This window comes from Aythya fuligula, chromosome 4, assembly GCF_009819795.1.
Source record: "Aythya fuligula isolate bAytFul2 chromosome 4, bAytFul2.pri, whole genome shotgun sequence".
NCBI lineage: Eukaryota > Metazoa > Chordata > Aves > Anseriformes > Anatidae > Aythya > Aythya fuligula.
In genome coordinates, this window is record NC_045562.1 from 49063282 (window position 1) to 49085318 (window position 22037).

Genomic DNA, 22037 nt, shown 5'->3' on the forward strand with positions numbered 1-22037 from the left:
TTACACCTGGTATAGGTTGTCTGTCCCCTATTTTCAGATTCCCCTCATCTCAGTTCAGATGTCTCCGCTTAATTTCTTTTGGCTGTATGTTTTTCAAAAGAGCTCTGAGAGAAAAACCATAGTGCATACCTATGTGGTAGCCCCAGTATCAGCAGCACAGATAAATTTCTGCTGCCACATCACTTTTTTGCCTACTGCAGAGTGTGTAGGTGCCTCTAATCTGAAGCTGATATCTCTGCTGGGCCAGTGCTCAATTTCAGTGTGACTGTGGGGGGTGTAGGACAAAATCATCATTCCTGATGTGGGAGGAATGGTGTCCAAATAGCCATGACTGTGCTTAATTTCAATGCTGAATGCAGAACTGGGTTTGGAAAACTCCTTTGCTACCCAGGGACACTGAAAAATATGTGTAATGGCAACTGTATTTTAATTTACAGCAGAAGAATAGTTACAGCCTAATGCTATCTTATTACTGCAGGTGATAGCAGTCCTTTAATGTGGAAATGACTTCACGTTTTCCATTTGCAGCATGTGGTTTGGTTTGTTTGAGCAATGTTGGGTACATGCATTTTGGATTTAAATGATACAGGCTTTCTTTGTTCCACTGTTTTAACGTTTTAGTGATATTTTCAGTAGAAATCATTTGTTGTCCAAAGCAAAGAAAATGTAAAAAAATGAATGAAAGTGCTAACAGTGTAAAGAAAATGTTTTGGGGAAAGAGATGTTAAGATTTTCTCATCTTTTAATAATTTGGTCATTTGAAAATGACAAGTTAAGAAGCATCTGTCTGCGGCGTGGCATCCAAGGTTGTTATGTTTACCTGAGAGAAATCTCGCCAATAGCTCTGAGTTACACTAGATGATCTCTGAAGGTCCCTTCCAACTGAACTGTTCTGTTCCATTCTGCATGTTCATAGCTCTCTGGGCCTGAAGTAGAAGTTAGGGAAGTGTAAAGGAGATCATTTCATTCTGAGAAGTGAGGGACAGCGACAGGGACATCCTTCCGGCAGTGATGCATTTAAGACGTGATATCTTTTGACTGGATCTACTAGTGTAAATGACCTTGGCAAGCTACTTAAATGATAAAATATCTCCGAGCAAAGACTGCTCTGGTTTTGCTATGCTTATTTGTATCACTGTGCTCTTAGTTTGGCATCACACTCTTTAAATTCACTTCCAAGAAAGACTATATATATAAACTCTTCACTCAAACTGATCTACAGATGTGAGCCGTAAACCAGCTAGCTAGTTAGGAGGAAAGAATTGGGGAATGCAATTGCAAAAACCTCTATACAATTTTACAGTAAAAGAGAGCCATGCTGCTGTTTTTTGAAAACATTCATTAGTTCCATTTTGCAGTCCAGCCATTGTAAAATAAATTTATGATTGCTTGAGGATGTCAAATGCTGTTCAAAGTCAAACTAATATTTCATAGTCTCATGGTTGATGCAGTGCTACCATCTGTTATTGCTTTGCAGCAGTCAAGACCCAGGCAGCCCTGGCAGGCAGTGGTAGGCTCACAGAACAGCCTCTGCTGTTACCTGGGTGCACCTCGTGCCTGCTGTTCAGTCTGGGTCCTGTTGTATTTTATGTGTGTGTATATGCATATATGTATATATATATAAGATATATATTATAAATACTTTTGTGTTTTGGAAAGGCACATGAAGAAAAAGAAGGTAAGTGTAATGCAGAAGGTTCTAGGTACCAGTGTCTTTTCCAGCCGTTTCATTGCAATAAGTCTCCTAAAGTGCAGAAGGAAAAGCAGCTAATGTTGTCCAAGGACAAGACAGCAGCCCGACTTTCCTACCCAGGAAGGCTGCACCCTGCAGGAATCCTGCACTGTTCCTGTTTCCCCAAGTTTGGTTCAGTTTCAGTACCACTTTCCCCAAAACAGCTGTTGGAAATACTGCACAACCAACTGAAAGCACTCCGCTCTAGGATGAAGAGCCAGGCAATCTCCAAATGAAAGAGATTGGCTCTGTAGCACTTCCTCCACTGCAGACAGATAAACTGATAAACTTCACCTGCTGTAGATAAAACATCCACAACTCTTGAGCCACATCCAACTCCACAGCAGTTTCATTTTAGTTCTTTCAGTAAGACAAATGCCAAGGAGGAAGGAAAGGCATTACAGCTGGCATTGCCTTCTATCCGCCCCCTGCATCGGACCAGCATCCCTGGAGAATTAATGGAAGGGACTAAATCAAAGTAGTTCTTTCCACAATGATGGCAAGCCACTGGGAGAATGGAATGCTAAATGGAAACCAATTGGAAAAGAAGAGTTGAAGAACCAAGTCACGCATTTATACAAGTGAAATTTACAGACAAGTATTTTCTGAGGATAGGTTACACATGTTTTATTTAAATTCTGGTGACCGGGTTCCAGGACACAGGAGGGTGTTCCTGCAGAGAGCCTGATTTGTGGAGGTGAGCTGCAAGCATGCAAAGTTCTGCTGACTTCAGCCAGCACTTCCATCAGTCAGACCTTCTGGTCTAAGCAAGAGCTTGCAACCCAAGGCACATACTGCATTTACGCAGTAAGTTTCGATCAACCTAGACTCAGGCATCACAGCAAAGATTATGCAGTGCTTTGTCACACTGGATGCTGGGGATGGAGGCAGAAGGTTTTCTGATGGCAGCACTGCCAGCAGGAGCACAGTGCACGCAGTATTCAGCTGAAACCCAAGCCCTTAAGGAACTCTACCATTAAGTGCTGTAAACTGTGGGGATGAAATATTAAGCAGACTTAAAAGCTCATATTACAGACTCATGGTGAACATAGTAAAGAGTGCTCGGTGTCCCGCATTGTACCAGTCAAGCGGAGTTTAAAGAGTACAGCTAGCCTCTCCTATGCTATTTGTTACTGTCATGGGACCTGTGGAAATATCAATAAAATTGCACACTGGTATAAGGAAAATATTACTTGGGGAATAAGCCCAGACAATATTTCTGAATGCAGATGACATTTTGTTATTATTGACAGATTCAGAATGCTCCATACCATTCCCGGTGACAAAAACACAACACTTGGTGGGAAAACCTGCAAGAATCACCAAAAACAAGACAGAAAGTTTACTGCTTTCTAGATTCAGCAGCTCTTCGATATTTAAGGACTGGAAATATAAAATGGTAAAGAAAGGTATGCAATATTCCAGGGTTTTCCTGCTCTGGAAAACCTGTCAAAGCAAATAGAGAACTTTGCCTAAGAGTGTAAGGGATGGAAAATGGGGTGTGTACAAACCAATGCTCCAGCCCCACAACAAGCTGCATGTGTGTGAATAGTACAAGCCCTCAGCCCGCTGAGAGCCCCATAAATTTGGTGGGGCCTGCTGAGGACCCATTCACTGTGTGCAACCAGGTGCTGGAGCAGGACCCAATTCTTCTGGGTACAGTACACACATTAAAAAATGTTAAGTCAAAGACAATGCTTTCCAGGCACATCATCATCTTTAAACAAGCAAGGTAGGTTTTGATGAAACCAAACAATGTACAGTTTGGTGAAATGGTGATCAAATGTTTTCTTATTCAAAAAGTATGTATTGGTGTATTTTATACACTTAATTTGTCAAACGTTGTTAATTTTTCAAAAATAAGTAATTGCCTTTTGCTTATGACGGTCTAGGTTGTTGATAATGTAAATATCCATGTATATGTCTGGGGTGAAAATAAGTAGGAAATCTTTAATGAAGATTGCAAAAATTAAGTGGTCATCCAGTTATTTTGGTTGCTTGGCCCATCCAAGGAGAGAATGGTGCAATTTATTATTAATTATATTCAGTAGAGACCACAAGCAAATCAAACAAAAATGAGAGGTAAAGCAGTATATCCTATGAAAAGAGAAACATGGTGACTTACACGCTGGCAAGAAAAAAACATTGGGAAGATTTGTTTTGCTGTAGACTGCGCACTTGAGAAGGAAATTAGTTATTAAAAATTCTTTCAAAGCATCTGCATAAAGTCCTATTGAAAGTCAGCCAAGTGCCACTGCAAGATTTAATAAACCAGGAAAAGCATTGCTCAAGAAGCAAAGAAACTTTCATCAGTTCAAATCTTGTGCAGGGTCTGTTCACTGCCACAGTGCTCTGATTTTGTTCTGGGGCAATTAGAGACTGCCACAGCATGAGAGTATTAGCAGCTTGTTCAGTGCACAGCTCTCCATGGTCAAGAAATGTGATGGATAATTCCTGTTGAAAAAGTTTTTGGATTGAGATATGGGAGAATGAGCATTCAAGTCAAAAAATTAAGTTTGCTAGGACCTGAGGTGAATCATCACGCAAAGGGAAATAAAGAACTGCTTTGGTAGTTTGCAAAATATATGGAAATATTTATCTCTTGCATTTCCATGCAGAGAAGGATACTGGGGCATCCAGACTATCCTCTGTATTTTTACATATGTATACCCTTATAACCACACTAAGAGTGTAAATGTGCACGCTTATTCTGATGTGGGGACCAGGTCTTTGGCAATTTTTGAAGAATACTTGTGTCATCTGATTTTAAACACCTCACTTAGATGCTAGTTAATTGGCTGTTTCTTATTATTTAGCAGTGGAGGAAGGTAAGCACCTCCTTTGGGGTGTCCATGTCCTATATAGGAAGACAGAGCAACCGGATCCCCAGATTAGACATTGGGGTGAGAGGCCCATGCGAATCCACCCTTGGGGCTAGAGAGAACCAAACAAGCTACAAACTGGGCAAGCAATGTTCAGAAAATAAAGGAGTAGGGGGAAAATAATGCGCCTTCCTTTGTGGAAAATTTAATTTGCGTGCAAAACTGAAGTACACCGGTACAGGCACAGAAGCTGTTACAAGAGTACAAATTAAATGGATGCTTGGAAATTAGATTGAGTAAGGCTGTGTAATTATCCAGATAGATTTTTATTGCCTGTCAACTCTTTATAAAACCACAAAGTCAAAGTTTATGCAACCAGTAGGTGTTTTTCACAGACGTGGAGGAAGACAGCTTTCCGCCCTGAAGAGCATATGGTCAAAGAAGTGGTAAGGGGTGTGATGTGGTGTTTATTAATGGGTGTTTTTTTTTCCCTACTCTTTCTTTCCCCTTGATCTCTCCCAAACCCTTTTGGTGTATTTCCGTTTTGTTGCTTGGTTATTCTGTAGTAGATACTATTTATTCTATCTCAGATACTGTTCTATTAATTTTCTTTTAACGTTTTCTGTTTGATTGCTATTTGGTAGCAATCACTGTACTTTCATTTCTAAAAAAGGTTACTGAAAAAATATTAGAACTTAGTTTTTCAATGTACAGGTTTTTCATATAGGCTCTGGCTTGGACCCTCATACCAAAAATTTAAAAGCTTTCTCTCATTATGGAGGGCTTAAGACAATTGAATGCTGACACACTTGTACTATATAATTCACCGGTGCTTTTACTTGAGCTTAACTTGAAGTTGAATGTGGATTAAAATTTTGAATTGCCCTAGAGGAAAGAAAGTATTAGCGACATGCTGTGAAAACAAACATGAAAGCTTAGTAGTAGGGTTTGGAAAAGGATACTCTCCTCTGACATATTATAAATAAATAAAAGGACCCCCTCACACCATTAGTCCCTCTTTCCCACACCCAGGTTGCCAGGGCCAGCAGAGATCCTCCCTTGGCAGCTGAGCAGTTGGCATCATTCCCTTCTACCCCACAGTTTCAACAAACATGAAAAAAATCAGGGAAAATGTTGCTCTTCTTCCAAGCGAGTTGACTGTTCCTAAAAGCAGAGCTGCTCATCCTCTTCAGTTCAGCAAAGCATTAATGTATTTGGGTCAGGCACAGGCCCAAGCCTGTGGGAATACACCCCATCACAGTGAGGTCTAGGTGTAATTATTCAAGGCCAGAGAGATCTGCAGATCCATTTCTCCAGGCCATGGATGGACAATGATGTGGAAATGTCACCTCCTGTATCAATGGTAGCAGATGCGTGCTCATTTGAAGTTACTTTTCTCAATCAGGTTTTAGGAGAAGTCTGTGGTAGATGTGATAGAGCTGGCTGGCCAACAGTAGAAGTAATTTTGCTTATGTGTATACACTTTGGAGATCAATCAGGTCTTCTGTGAACTTTCCCTCCCTGAATGTATTGTGGTTTTCATAAACACCCTTTTCAGTAACAGCCAGTTACTCCTATTTCCTAGAATTCAACAGTGGTGAAAGGAGAGAAGTCTGATAGGGAAAACTACTCCTTGCTTTGGTTGCCCAAGAAATCTTGCTCAGCTGTTAGCTGGAGGTTTGAAAAAAAAAAAAAAAAAAGTGCTTCATGAGATGTCACAAGCTAAGCACTCTGGTGACTAAGAATGTATTTTGTTCCTTTAAAATTCATGTTTTTAAAAGTGTAACTGGTTTTGTTGTTTTATTTTTTTGTTAATCACGTGTCATCTATCTGGATTACATCAAAGATTTGAAGATGTGTTTTGTGGGGAAAAGAGGAAGTTTGAATGTATTAATTAGGAAAAAAAAACAAACCTTCAAGTCCATTAAGCAAACATATGTATCCTTTCCTCCCTACTTAGCATAAATCACATGCATGCATAAAACTTACTTTAGGTAAATGAAAGGTACTTGAAATAGTATAGTACATGTTTTAATGAAGCAAAGCTGTGATGTCAAATAAATACCTTACAACACGCATTTCCAGGTTTTCCCAGATTGTACCACCTGATTCCAGACGGTGAAATTACCTGCATTAAGATCAACCGAACCGATCCCAATGAGAACCTGGCCATTAGGATTGTGGGAGGCAGTGAGACTCCTTTGGTTCACATCATTATACAGCATATTTATCGTGATGGAGTAATTGCCAGAGATGGAAGATTGCTGCCTGGAGACATGATACTAAAGGTACAGTACTATGGAGGTACAAGACAATAATAATAATAAAGTATAAGCTTTTTGTCCTGTTTGTTTCTACTGAGCTGTGGGCTTAAATCTCACATAGTGTGGTTTCTATTGCCTTAAATCCACTTACACCAGAGTAGGTGATGGGGCCTAATCTGGGTTATGTCCTGTCTGTGTCAACACCACACTGCATGAGACCCTGCCCGCTCTGAGCTGTGAGTGTTGCCCCATCACAGTCACAGGTGAAATCTCTAGGAACAAACTTGAGCAGCATTCAGGCATTAGCTGTTGGCTGCTACTTCTGCTCTTGTTTCTATAGAAATGTGTAACAGATGAACAAGAATTAGGCCAGATGGTTAAAAAGCATGTATCTTGTGAACGATGGCTTCAGCAATAGCTTTTGAATGAGAACAGTACTCTCAGCTGCCCCATTGACTCAGAGCTGTGCAAGGATGCTAAATTATATTCATCTTTCAGTCCTTGAAAGAAAAGAGTGATAACAGAAAATGCCTGTTTCTTTCTTTACTTGCTCTGAAGGTTTGTTGATGTATAGTTGGAATGAATAGGCGTACTTACATTTGGAGCCAAAGGTACAAGTGCAGCTCATGCAGGTACACCCCAAGCAGCTTAAACCAGTTAGCTCAAGTATTGCTGATAGCATGGCTAAAGATGGCAGCGTGTTTTTTCCAAATGGCTCAGCACAGGTTTCCAAATTACAGGTAAACATTTCAGCAGACTGCTCTGTTATTGGAGGGCTGATACTGCTGCATGAGTGCTAACCAGGTGGTGCCTCTCAAGGGAGCTTCTTGTTCAGTTGCCAGAGCAGAGCAGCTGAGCTACTGCAACACTGGGCTGCCCAGGGATGTATGGAGGAGCCCTGGCCATTTCAGTCCCTTGCTCACATCACATGCAGTACCCAATCTGAAGTTAGTTCAGCTGCATCAATAGAGGTGCGGTCCCCTGCCAGACCACAGCAGGGACAGCCCTGCCACGACCACACAGGCAGCTTGCAAAAACAAACCCACATGGAGCACTTCTGTCTGTCTTGGGGAACTGCTGTTGCACTTCGGAAACATTTCTTAATATTTAAGGAGTTCAACCTGAGCAACGTGAAGCTGCATGGAAATAACTTGTGTGAGTCAGGTTTTCCAGCAGTCTTGCAACTGGTTTTCATTTAGTGGTGATAAAATGCAATGACCAGTCACCCTTATACATGCAGGCATGACAGGACTGACTGGAAGCTTTTTTTTTTTTTTTTTTTTTTGGAGCTAAAATAAAGAAGTAGTAGTTATGTGGTTTTACTGCTGTCAGAGTTAAACCTTACCTGGAAAACACTGAGAAGCGTAAAAAGCCTGATCCTCCAGTGTGATGTGCCAGCACAATTGCTAGTTAAATATCCGGGATGTTTGACCTTGTACTTGAGGCTCTTTTCTCTACTTTAATTAGAGATTCATTACTGGGGCACAATTTTCTTGCTGTAACTAAAACAGCTGGGAGATAATGAAGGAAACTGGTGGGAGTGAAAGGAAAGGCTGGCAAGGTGATTTGAAATCAGAAGCTAGTGGAATAAAACCAAGATATATGAAAGGATATTGGAGCTTGGAGGAGCACAATAATAAAGCTGAAAAGTAACAGTTATATCTGGAGACTATCAGAGAGAAAGGGGGGTGGGGGGGGAAGGCAGAAAGTGTCTGTACAGTGCATCCTTTCCTTGGGGGAAGACTGCTCTGCAGCACAGCCTTGGACTCCCGCACCAGGCGGTTTCAAGCAGCGCATGTCACCTTGTGTGAAGACATCTGTGTAAATAGGCCGGCCGCCTCCGGTGCCAATTCAGATTAGAAGGCCTTTATGCTGCTGATTCATGGCTCTCCCTTCCAGGTGAATGGCATGGACATCAAAAACGTGCCTCACAACTACGCCCTGTCAATCCTGAAGCAGCCCTGCCACGTGCTGCGGCTCACGGTGCTCAGGGAGCAGAGGTACCGGTGCCGAAACAGCGGGCTTGCCCTCGAGGCCCACTGCAACAGGGATGACAGCTTCCACGTCGTCCTGAACAAGAGCAGCCCGGATGAGCAGCTGGGCATAAAGCTGGTCCGCAGGGCCGATGAGCCCGGGGTTTTTATCTTCAACCTGCTGGAGGGAGGCGTGGCAGCCCGTGACGGGCAGCTGCAGGAGAACGACCGCGTGCTGGCCATCAACGGGCACGACCATCGGTACGGCAGCCCGGAGAGCGCGGCCCACCTGATACAGGTCTGTCGACAAGGCTTTGGGCACGGTTTCTGAGCCTGGCATGTGTTTTCACCATCTCTTGCAAAATTAAGGGGTGTGCATTTCGGGGAGGGAAGGAGATGCGGGGTGCCTCTGTGATGCTCTTAGCAGTCTTAGTACAAAAGTGTCGTTGGGCCTTTCTCAGCTACAGAATCAGTCAGCTTCTGCCTAAGTTCCCTTCCAGAAATATTTTTATTGGATTTATTTCTTTACAGCCCACCTTAGGAAAAACAAACAAACAAACAAAAACTTCAACACAAAAAGCAAAGCCAAGAATCTTTTGTTGTTTTTACTTCTTATTTATAGCAGTTGTTGTTATTGTGCAACTTTTCATTTCATTTGGAGGGATGCAGAGTGTTCATGTGTTGAAGAATTTCATGTGCCTCAATAGCACGATGTCAAGTCAGTCTGGATGCTCCCCATTTCAGACAGGTATCATCAGGGTAACACAAGCCTGGCTGGAAGAAACATTCAGATCAATGTATTTTGTGGAAAGGATTTCTCCTTTAGCACAGGTTCACAGATGGCTGTAACTAAATTTAATTGAAAAGTTTATGGCATAGGTATGGACAAAGCCATTAGCTCGTACACATGCTGGGAGCAGGGGCTCCCAATCATCCTCAGGCAAGCTGGTGTGTTCTGTCTGGGCAACAAAACTGCAACCCTGTGCATAACACCAGTTGTTGAAATTTTGGTACAGCATCTTTCTGGATTACTTTATGTAGATCACTAACTGGGAGCAGAAGGCGGTGGGGGTGGAGGATGAGAGGGATGCTAAATTTTCCAAGGGGAAGAAAGCCTGGAATTAAAACCTTTCTGAAAAACTGGTATTCTTGGAACAGTTCTTTATGGCTACAAAACAAGGCAACAGTGCTTCATAAGCAAAAAACACATGCAGCGTAGACATGAAATGGAAAGAATGACTTAATGAGACCATTAACACGCAAGTGTTTGAAAACACTACTAAAGCTCTTATTGGGTTCCAAAGAGTGGATGTTATTTATAATAATGCTTGAAATGCACACCAGTCTCTGGGAATTTAAACAGCATGCCCATCAAAGGGGAGCTTCAGGTTTCCAAACAGCAAGGATTACATTGCACTGATGTGAGCTCTATGAATCACATTCGTCTAACGCAAAATTCCCGGAACCTGTGTCTTTTTTGTCATGTTTTTTCATCAATTATCATTTGCCTTTCCTGTTTCCACGTTATGCCAGAGAAAAACCGTTACACCGAGGCCACAAATGTTTTGCATTTGCTTCTTACACGGCATGTTTTTTTTTGTCCTCTCATTTCACAACAGTACCCTGTCTGTTGAGATCTCAGTGTGTGTCATTCACAGCACATTAAGGTCTTCAAATTAACAGTGCTGGAAGCTTCAAATATGAAATCAGTTTCCTTAAAAGCAGAACAAACCTTCTCTGATATGATAAAAGGCGGTGGTGGCTTATTATGAGAGCATAGCTGGGAGAACATCAGATTTCTGCAGACTCTGATTAGTTTTGACTTCTAAATAGTGATTAATTGAGAAAAATCTGATCCTTCAGGCCTGTAGCAATTATACATTAGCATAGGCGAAGCAGCTGATAATCAGGAGGTTAGGTTTCTGGCTGTTTATATGCTCAGTCACAAGAACCGAAATGAAGAAAACGTGTAAGTGCTAATTGGGAGCGTGCACACATCGTAATGCTGGGGAGCTCACTGCTTCCCATTTGCTGCATCATCTTTAGTCACAGACTTGTGTCAGATGCGGCATATTTAATCTGAGGGTGTTTCTGTGCAGCCTCTCCATGCCTGTAGTCCTGCTGGCTGCTGTTGTGCTTGGACATTGCATCTCCAGGGGAGGTCACAGTGCAGGTAACTGGAGATCTTCTCAGGCTGCGTTACCTAAACCAGGGAAACAGCTCCCAAAAGCAGGAGCAGAATCATGCTGGTGCAAAAGAGACCTCTGGAGGTTTCCAAGCCAAAGCTTTGCAAAACGTTCCCCACTTGGTGCTTGATTTGCTTTGTCCATAACATGAATTTTAATTCTAGTGGGCTGCTTCTGCAATTACTTGTACATGGGCTTGAAACAAACCTTATTTATTTAATTCTAGCTTCAGCATAAAGAGCAGAGATGGAATTGGGGGGAAGAGGGGGGAACAAGCAGGGAAGGAGGGAGGGAGATCAGGATGAAGCAGCAATTAATATCCTGATCAGTAGAAATGTTAATGGGTTTGTGTATGGAAGTATGTAAATACAAAAGCTAGTCGTCTTGTTTGGATAACTTTTTAAAACACTCTGGACTTCTGAGAAATTACTCAACTTAACTGACCTGGAGACAAATGTGACATTGCAATAGAGACTGTGCTGAACTTTTGCTAGTCGGTCTACAGAGAATTAATCACATTTACAACCTCCCTCTAAATAACCAATTTTGAGACTAACCATGTGGCAGCAGATGAGTTTTAAACAGAAGTTGCGTAAGTTGAAGTTGTTTGTTTTAAAGAAAACTGTATTTTCATGGGGGTCATATGCCCTTAGGAGGTTCAGTCTTGTATTGTTCAGTTACATTTCAACCAACCTACAAACCAGGGTGGTTTCATTTCTCCCTAGATACATCAATCTACTTTCGGGTACCAGATGAGTACCCAAAAATACTAGTCTTAGAGTTCAGAATTTGATGTTAAGTAATAATAAATCTGGTAAAATTACCTAGCAAGTTATTTTTTGATATGTGCTTGTGTACCAAGTGATGAAGCTGTGGAGATTTTATTTGCTGATGGAAAAACCTATTGTCCCCCAAAGTACAGGTAAGGTAACATAAAAATGTGCTTTTTTTTTTTTTTTTTTTTTTACTGTGATATTGTTTTTCTGGCAAATAGCATGGGCTGAACGTGCAGACTTCAGGCTTGAAGTTGGAAGAGGTAGTTTTTTTTTTTTTTCTTGTTTTTTTTTTTTTTTTTTTACAGTTTTTTAAACTGTAGTCACATTTTCAAAAGTGCTTTTAGTAATTCTCAGCTAGTACTACTGAATACAGCCACAGAAAAGGCAAACTGAACTATAAAAATGAAAATCCCAGGGGCCTCCTCTAGCTTCTGTTAATTGTCTGTGGGAGATTTGATTTCAATAGTGCAACTGGAGCTGGGCTTGGTTTCCAGCTGCTTGCTCAATGCCAGCTTTCCTTGGAGCCTCTCCCCAGCGAGCAGGGGAACAGTGCAAGCAAGCATCTCTGGAGGTCTGATGTCCCGGGGGCTCTGAAGATGCTTGCAGGGGTCTCCAGGTTAGATACTGAGCTTTTCCTTGGAAATGAACTGCAAGTAAGCAGACAGGAGTCCCTTTGGAGACCAGCTTTTAAGAGTCCTTCCTACCTGCCACAGCACTGTGGTCTCTAGCCTGGATAGAAGAAGATTAGAGGATGAATTTTTTATCTTCTGAGTATGTTCCTACAGCTTCGAGGCCTTCAGCTCAGTCCGTTGGTTTGCCTTTATGACAGATACGTGATTTACCTCACTGAATTCCCCTCCCTCTCCGCTCAGTTACTGCACCACCGTTGTCTTGAACAGATTGATATGCACCTCTCTGAGGGGAGAGTTAAGCCATCTGCTTCTGGTGACACGGGTGGCCTCCCTAGTACTGGTTCAATAGCAGAAAAAAAATCACCTGTACACAGAACTAATAAGGTCAATATAAGGCACACACAGAGCACCTGAAAGCAATGAGCAAAGATAACTTATTGGAGGCCTTGCAGCATCTCCTAGACGTGTGAGTACTGTGACTCTGTTGTGCAGAAGTATTTTGAGCTTATTTCAGGTTTGGTTTTTTTTTTTTTCAATTGCTGTTCCTAAAGTGAGAGTTTTGGCGACCGTCCCACCCCAAATTCCATTACTCTGCAGGCTCGTTTGTGTCTGCTCACTCTTTCTCTCTGTGCTTTGGCACAGGGGGATTTTACTTCTCCAAATGGTGCCACATCCCTTTCTTTAAGCTGCCTTACATCTGTCACACTTCTTGCAGGCAGGTGGGCTCAGCTGCATCATTTATTCCCCACTTTCACCAGCCAAAGCTGAAGCACATCCCTCATTATAGCACTAAATATAGGGAGCAGCAGCTCCAGGTGTCTGCTTCTCTCCTGTGGCAGGCAGGCAGGTTGCTGCTCTGTGCTGGTGCACACAGGTGGGCACAAGGACTGCTCAGCGACCCCACCACCATGGGTGGGATCACTAGCTGCAGCCAGATCTGGGGCAGACAGGAATTTTCAGGGTTAACACCAGATTTTCAAGTTTTAAGTAGCTGGCAGTAAATTTTTATGGATTTTATTAACCTGAACCGATGCTACTGCTTTATGTCACCGTGACCACGCGAGAGGGAAATCCCATCCACGCTTAAATGGGATCTGTGTTTTGTGAACTGTCCCTGGTTGATTTACCTGGGATTATTGTGGCAAAACAGTGGGATTGGGACTCACCCTGTACCTCCTCCTGCAGGCCAGCGAGAAGCAGGTTCACTTTGTGGTGTCACGGCAGACCCGGCAGCAGCCCCCGGACATCCTGCAGGAAACAGGCTGGGGTTACGGCAGCAGCCCCCAGCCCTGTCCCGCCGAGAGGAACAACCCCTGCAAGGTGAGAGCACATCCATCCTTCTGTCCATGGGAAAGGGGGACCTGGTGGGTGGTTGGGGTTTTGGAGACCTGCGGTGGTGTTTCTGGATCTTGTCAGCGCAGGGAGATGTGCTCCAATGAAAACAACAGGCTTGTCTGAGGCTCCTCTATCTGGAGCAAAGTCTGCAGGCAGAAGTTTTCATAGATCAATCTGAGAGACTCCTTTAAGCTTCTTGAAATTTACAGTTATTATTGGTCTGCTCATTTCTGGATACCCATGCTCTGACCCAGCTCGAAAGCTGCAGCTGGGAGGTCCTCACTGGCCACGGCAAGCATAGCAAGTGTCTGATGGGTTTGGCCACCAAACATGTTGGTTTGAGAGGCTTGTGTTTGACTGTGCCACTGCTGTGTGGCCCCATGGGACAGCATCTTTACAGCAGAAATAGCCAGAGTGGCCTCCCCTGCGAGCACCTGGGGATCCAGGTCTTGCCCTTGGGCTGAGGAGAACAGGGACAGAAGAGTGTGGGCCTGGGACAGAGGGGATTTAGGAGCTCCCTTCCATGTTTTAAAAACTTGTCTGCATCGAGAGAAATGAATCTGAATCTACTAGAGTCATAATTTTAAGTAGGACTACTGCCAATTCAACCAGGTTAAGCTGTTGCATGGAGGTGCTTGTGATGAATGAAAGTGGCTTTTATTTAACACCATGGGTAATCACAGCAGATTAACCATATTTTTTTACTGTATGTAAGAATATTCATTCAGGAGCTGAATTTCTTTATTGCACTAAATTTAAGTCATATGCCTGGTTAATTTACATTAATCACTCTGAGTGTCACCATAACACAAAACCCTCATGAGCTGGTCCACACCAAGGGGGCATGAGCAAGGAAGAAAGCTAGGGCTGGATTAAATCCCTCCTGCCTCATGGGCAGCAAGAAGTGTCCTTAAAGAGACCTTTGGACTGAACCAGCTGTCAGACTGGGCGTGTAGCTGTCAGCCAGGAGGAAAACCTCACTCTGCATTTCATAAAAGCTTAAAGATACCCATTCTCTGCAGGTTTCCTTTTGCTTTCTCTCTGGTTTGTTTGTTTGTTTGATTAAACTATACTTATTCAATGTTTTTTATGTCTAGCATATATATACATATCAGTGTATCTTTGTTGTTAGTTTTGAGACTTCATGGAAAAACAACCCCAGCCCTTGCTAAGGATCAACAGGGGTTAAACCATGGAGCAGAGCTGGTGCTGGGTAGCTACTAGCCGGTAGCAAATAGTGCCCAACTAATCAAGCATCTGCAAAACATTACTTCCTAATGAAGTAATGATTTCCTTAGGGAGATATGTGTAGGACAGCAATTAGCTCATGATGCTGCTATATGATTTCTAGTGATGCTTGGAGCACCTGCTAGCTCCACCACAGAGATCTGATTAATTGATACCACGTGTGATTATTTGGCAACATGGCTTGTTTTCCATACATTGCCCCAGATCCCCATTTTCTCTTCCTGTACCAAGAGGTATTAGATGAAAATTGGTAAATTCAATGTTATTTGGGGGATCTGTGAGATTGAAAGGCTACTGTTGACTTGCAACTATCCCCCTGAGGCTAATGAATCATCTTTTGAAGAAAAGGTTGTGGCTTTTAGGGGGATTTCCAGTTTGCCACAAGACATACACGCTCCATAAGCAAGTAAGTAGGCAACCTGCTGTGGGTTTCTGCCCAGTGCCACAATTTGGGCACTTTCCAGGGAAGGTCAGAGACAGAAGAGAAAACTCTGAGCTGTTACCATCTCGCTTTAGCTTGGTGTGTGGGCAGTGGAGAGCTTATATCAGAGAAGATGCACTGGCAATAGATCAGTAGATCAGTACAGCCAGTGGTCATGAGTAGCTTCGGGCCCTGTAGGATTTTGGGCTGATGCAATCACTACTGGAGTGTCATTTGCCCTTTTATAGGGTACAAGCATGTCAGTTTGAATATCTCCAGCTTTTATTTTTTTGCTGAAGGTTTAACTGAACATCATTTGCAATTCAAGGTTTTTAAAGTCCAAGCTTTGGCAGACTTAAAATGTTATACATATATATATATATATATACACACATATATATATATATGCATACATACATATATATATATATTTTTTTTTAATAGGCATTAGAGCAGGAATAATGCTTGCAGGCCTAGGGTCTGCACAGTGTTCTAACACAGCACGTGCTCTTGCTCAAACTCAGGGCAGTGCTCACTGGTTGTATTTCACCATCAGGGGAGTTTGCTATGTGTGTGTGTGGTTTGGTGAATCTGCTGCCATCAGTAGGATTGCTTTATTATGTGTGGTTGATAGACAGATTGCTGAGTGACTTGGATTCTGATTAATTTTAATTGTGTTTCCCCCCGCCCCTGGCCCTACCTTAGGAGGTGATATTAGCAGGCCAGGAATCCTCTCTTTGAGCCCTCACATGAATAAACATGGGCTGCAAGCTGCTCACAAGCCATCACTGCCTTCGGTGCCAAGAATAACCTTCCAGCAGCCGCTTTGTTCAGACGATGGCTCAGGAATCGCTTTTGGCCAAGCCGTTGCCCTCCCCACAACCTGCCTCCATCTGGAAGGATCGAGAAGTCGGCTCTCTTTCAGGCCAATGCCAATGGCAATGGGCCACGCAACCAAGAGCAGAGAGAGGAGGACAGTTTGTAATGACATCCTCCTGTGGTGGCAGTGATGGGGGCTGTATGGCGTGCTGGGAGACTGCTCCCATACGGGGTCTCGTTAAGCCGTTTTGTGGTGTGCAGGAATACGAGATGTCCAGCCCAAACTGTTCTGGCTGCTGCCTGGATTCGAGAAAGAGAAGATATCAGAAACACTAGCGTGTGTAGCAGAGGCTGTTGAGCAGGGCTGTAATGTAGAAACCAGCCAGATTTGATTTCTTTGAAGTCAGCGGGAGTTTTGCCATTAATTAAATAACACTTATTTTTAATTGGAGCTGTTTTCTTGCTCCTTTTTGACAAATTGCCAAGCATTTAAACGAGTCCATTGCCCTGTTGCTTGAGCAATGTTCTGTGACCATCCAAGCAGGTTAGCCCTCAGGTGAAATGCATCTTCCAAACAGACACAGCCACATCCTTTGCCTGCAAGGCACACATCGTGGCTTTGATGTTGTGATAATCTGCCATAAATATTTATTTTACAGTAAACATACCCCCCCAAAAGAGAAAATGTAAAAAGGAGAAGATGAACTGTTATGTTTTTCTTCTAACCTCTGAGTTCATGTCAGAATGACAGAGAAGGACAATTGTTTGGAGGAGAATGCACTGAAATGCAGTCACTGATAAACACTGCCTTTTAACTGGCTTACTCATTATCAGCAGTACCTCCAGGAAAGCTCTACGTGTGTTTACTGGAAAAGGTTTTACTTTGCTTTCATCACGGCCTTCGTCTTGGCCAAGTTGCCCTAACTCCTTTCTATCTGCAGTCACGTAAAAAATGACATGCAGAAGAGTGGCTTCAAAGGAAAACTGATCTTGCATGTTTCAGCAGACAACTACATGTACTTATATAATTGTTCACTGAAATATAACAGGAAAATTTGTCAGCACCACTTTGAAAGCTGCTCGTCTCTGCACTGAGTCCTCAAAAACAAAGCCTTAACTGATTTATCAGCCAGTGTTTTGGGAGTCAGAGACATGGTGGACATAGCATAAGTAACAGGATTGCTCTGAGTGCTCAGGGTTGCAAGCTTACTTGTAACTTCATGTTTTCTTACAAAATTTCATACCCACATATTTGTGAAAATTAGTAGTGCCCCTATCCCACATGATGCAGAAAGTGCCTGCTTCTTGGTAGAAAGGCATTCTTTTTCCAGAGGAAAAAGGACAGCATTTTGCACAAACACAGATGAGACATTATGTATAGTTTGCACAAAGTTAGAGCTACCAAGTTTAAAACCTGTAAGCTTTGAAGATTAATGTGATCTCCTGAAGGATTAAAATGACCTGAAGTAGGACACTTAAGTCTTCTAAAAGAGAATGTTTTAAAGCCTTCAGAAACGTTGAGGTTCGGTTGCAAGCCATAAACCCGATTACTCTGACACAGTGCCAGTGCTCTGCAGGTGGTATGTCCAGACAACTATATCAGTTTGCTTGTTGTCCCACTGACTAAGAGAAGATCTTTTTTTCATGTAATTCTTTGCCTTTTTGTTCCTGAAGCTCTGTGGCTTCCCTGAAAATTAAGCTGTACTGGTACTACGTATAGAGAAGCCCTCCATGTTATCTGTCCCCACACCGCATAATTCCCACTGACACTCTTTTCTTCCTTCCTATTCCCATAAAAGCCTCTTGCTGCTCTCTTCCTTCCTCATAGTCACAGTGGGAGAAGCCATGGGCTTTCTTGCTCCTCTTTCTGCACTGCTGGCCCAGGAACTGAGATAGAATGTCTTTGTGAGATCTCAGATTGCTTAGGAGAGTTTAATGTGGCTTTAAATGAGATTTATAGATTCTTTTTGCATACTGTAAATGTGAGGTCACGCTTGTGAATGAGAAGGGGGCAGGGGGCTACATTTGAGATGTATTTAGCAGCATGTCTATTCCAGCTCCAAGAGGGTTTCTGCAGGAGGGACTAGGATCTTCAGGAGCTGGTGCCTGGAGCACAGCTTATGACATGCCTAAGCAAGCCAAAGCAATTAACATTTACATTCTGGAGAAACACCCTTGTCTCTCAAGCTCTCCTGCTAGAAATGGATGGGTTGTAAAGGTACCATCCAGTCCACGGGCTGTGTTGAAGCTGTGTGCCCCGTGCATCCCAAGGTTACCCGTGAGTTTGTTTCACCCTTGCTCAGAGACTAGCTTGTGTGGCCAGTGATGCATGTGTAACACCCACCACTCTCTATCTGGAGACAGGAGCAAGAGGATGACTGCCCTCAGACAGCAGAGGTGGCTCTCACGGAGTGACCTCTCAAACATGAGAACTAGGAAGAGCACCCTGGAAGCTGTGGGTCTCCACTCTCTATAGATCTTTCTCACTGAAATACATATTCTTCTACCATGTTCTAGCCAATATCTTATACAGAAACAGAAATATGGAAGAGTAGATGAAGTCTGTGTCTTCTCATCTGTCCTAACAGGTTTATTCCTTTAACCCAGGTGTACCATTTCTCATAACTATACAGATGATGTTCAGATTGCAAGCAGTAAGATACAGATCATAAACTGATAGTTTATGATACTGGTGATTATATCAATACTGGTGATCATATCAATCACTTTTTTTCTTTTTTTTTTTTTTTTTTTTCCTTTTGGAAAATCGTGTTCTTAATTTACATTTCAAAGACCTGCTCATACTTCTCTTAGCCTCATTGCTAATCTGCTTCTGAGTTCAGTAGAAGCTGTGTCTGACTCTAAAGTATGGGTTATTTTGGCTGCATCTCTGACTCCACAGAGCCTAAGCCTTGGGAGAGCTATGCCAGCCACCCAGAAAGATGTGGCAGACACTTGTAAAGGGCTTTGGTGTTCCTTCGATACTTCCTGATGAATATTTGCTTCAGTAGAAAATGCCTAAGCTGTCAGGGAGGTCTCCATGCCCATTGCGTGTGTTTTGTTTTCCCCATCACAGAACACCCTTCATGCTGTCACCTGCCATGAGAAGGTGGTGGCTGTCCGGAAAGATCACACGGAGTCTCTGGGAATGACAGTAGCAGGCGGAGCAACCAACCGGGAATGGGATCTGCCTATCTATGTGATAAGCGTTGAACCCGGAGGAGTTATCAGCAGAGACAGCAGGATAAAAACAGGTAAAAATGCTCTGAGTTTGAAAGCATGCTTTAATTCAAAGGCTTCCTTTGAAAAACAGGGGGGGGTAGTACAAAAGCATCGCACCCAGATGCCTTTGGCTGTCCCAGAGATTTCTGTTAGTAGGTGACAGATTAGAGGGTCTCAAGTTAGCTACTAGGAAAGGTACTATACACAGCAGTAACCATCTCTGTGAAGGGGAATATAAACATATTGTGGTAGGAAACAAAATCATTTTTCACAGGAAAATGGGCTTGCACCACCATCTCCTAACTACTGAAATCTTTGTTATGCAACATTCATAGTGTTGTGGTTTTGGTTTTTGTTTTGTTTTATGTCAATTTTTGAGCTTGTTGCCATATCATTTATGGGTTTTAAAAGGGATAAAGGAGGAGCAGAATTCCCATCACACATGAAGCAATGTTAATCCATTGTGTCTCAATATCATGTCTAGAAACATTGTCTTCATGCCTTCATTTGGCTCTTGATGTAACACTGTGTGGAGACATTGATAGCTTCTCCTCCTCCACGTGAATAAGCCATTGAAGTAAGATGAGGAGCACATTTTATCAGCATTTTTTGCAGGAACTGGTAGAGAGCAGGGGAATGGTGAAAGATCTTGCTGTTCTCGGAAGCTATGTCTCCAGGAGCCTGTGCTCAGCTTCACCCAAATCACTGTCCAGAAGCTGGAGCAACTTCCTGAGTGCACGAAAGGGCTTTTTACCCTGCTCCTCAAAGCACAGAGGCAGTTGAAACTGAGGCAGAAAAAGTTTGGCCCTGCCCCTGGAGCCTGCAGCAGCATGCATATGGATATCCCCCTTGCAGGAGCTACAGTTTCTAATCCAAACACGTATGACATGGCAACAGGAGCAAACCAGCAGCTTTTCCCCTCTCCTCCTGCTGAGAAATAACTACCTCTCAGTGGGTTGCATTTTCCAAAAAAATACATATATTCATCATGAGGCAGACACCCAGCATGGAAAATTCAGCCTGGTTAATTTGATAAAATTAGAAACAAATGAATACGTGATGTTATAACAGCACCATCAGCCTCCAGGGTTTTGAGCAGCCTTTAGACTGTTGCCTGCCTCGGCAGGCCATGAGGAGAGGTTAATGTTCACTTAGAGATGCTGGGGCAGCTAGAGGGCACAGCCCATGGCCTGAGGAAGACGCAGATGGGGTGAAGCAAGAGCACCCTGGCTTTGGTGTGGGGTATCCCCCTGCAAAGGCAGTCACAGCGTCTACAGTTAGTGGATTAGACTGTGCCATCAGCAGACTCATCAGGCAGCAAGCTCTCGGCTCTGGATTTTGCGTGCTATTGCTGGGGATGTGTCTTAGAAACTTTTCCAGAGTGTTTTCAATCACCCTTTTCATCAAAGGTGACATCCTCCTGAACGTGAATGGGATCGACCTGACGGGGGTCAGCCGGACAGATGCCGTCGCCCTGCTGAAAAACACCAGCTCCTCGGTGGTGCTCAAAGCCCTGGAGATGAGGGCGTGTGATGGCCAGGAGGAGAGCAGCCGCCATCCACCCCCCGAGGCCGCCGAGAGCAGCGAGTGGTCGCCTTCCTGGGTGATGTGGCTGGGGCTGCCCCGGTGAGTCCAGAAATCCTGTCCTCCCCCTGAAGGGGAGTGGGAGGAAAGATTTATGTTTTCTGGCAGTCCTTCTCCCTTTTGGCTTGATTCATTGCACTGACGTCTTAATTAAATCCAGGCTCTGTCACAGTCTTTCCTCTAAATACCTCCCTTTTGTAAGTGGGTATGTGTACATGGAAAAATAGACACGCAGATCCTCTTGCAAGGGAGGGAAGTATCCTGAATTGTTCCAGTCCTGAAAATTTATCTGGCACATAGGGAGTGAAAGGAAAAGCTTATATGGATACAGGATCTTGTTAAACCGAGGCCTTGGCTCGACCACCCTGCAGAAGGCAGAGCTGCCCCTGCTGCTCCCTAGCTGCACAGCCATGAATTCTCCTTCACCAAATGCTGCTCAGTTGCTTGATTTTACCCAGAAGTTACAGAGTGCGTGCAGTTGGCCAGTATCTCCAAATCACCTCTCTTCACCCCACCCCCGACCGAAAGGAGTACATTTGTCACATCCAGGAAGCAGCTGTGTTGTTGTTTCAGTAGGGATAATGAAAGCCACATCACATGTGGTGAACTTCTTTCCCGCTTTGTGCATGCAGCAGATACCTGCAGCTTTGGCGACATTTCGTGAAGCGTTAACTGAGGATGTGCTCTGAGTCTGTGGATACACAAGGCTAGCATCACTCCGGTGGGGAACTGCCTTCCCCAGCCTCAAGGAAAGAAAAATTTAGCCTACTAGCTATTTTCACCCTTTCATCCTAAAGCCAGTATCGTCTCAGAAAGTCTCTTTTTCTTCTATGAAGAAAATAGTCTGCAAAATAGGTGGGCTTTTGCTTACAGGCACAGATTCAGGATTCGTCACAGACGATTCACAGATTCGTCTTCGTTCCCTGCACTCACACAGCAGGTTAGATGCTCTTCCTCCTTCTGGCCTGAGCCATTTTGAGCTTCTTCACCTTGCAGCAAGGTCCGCTGTGACAGCCAAATGTG

At 43.5% G+C, this 22037-nt stretch overlaps 1 protein-coding gene across 3 annotated transcripts in view; it reads left to right on the forward strand.

Moving 5' to 3' along the window:
• LNX1 (ligand of numb-protein X 1) overlaps positions 1-22037 on the forward strand; it is a 103569-nt gene that overhangs the window by 74471 nt on the left and 7061 nt on the right. For 2 of the 3 annotated variants that reach the window (XM_032185994.1, XM_032185995.1), the window contains 5 exons: positions 6640-6842; positions 8718-9089; positions 13571-13705; positions 19285-19462; positions 20840-21056. In XM_032185994.1, coding sequence (XP_032041885.1) covers positions 6640-6842; positions 8718-9089; positions 13571-13705; positions 19285-19462; positions 20840-21056 — 1105 coding nt within the window. Of the gene's footprint in view, positions 1-2985; positions 3142-6639; positions 6843-8717; positions 9090-13570; positions 13706-19284; positions 19463-20839; positions 21057-22037 lie in introns of all 3 variants that reach the window. The other variant, XM_032185996.1, reaches the window with a different exon arrangement.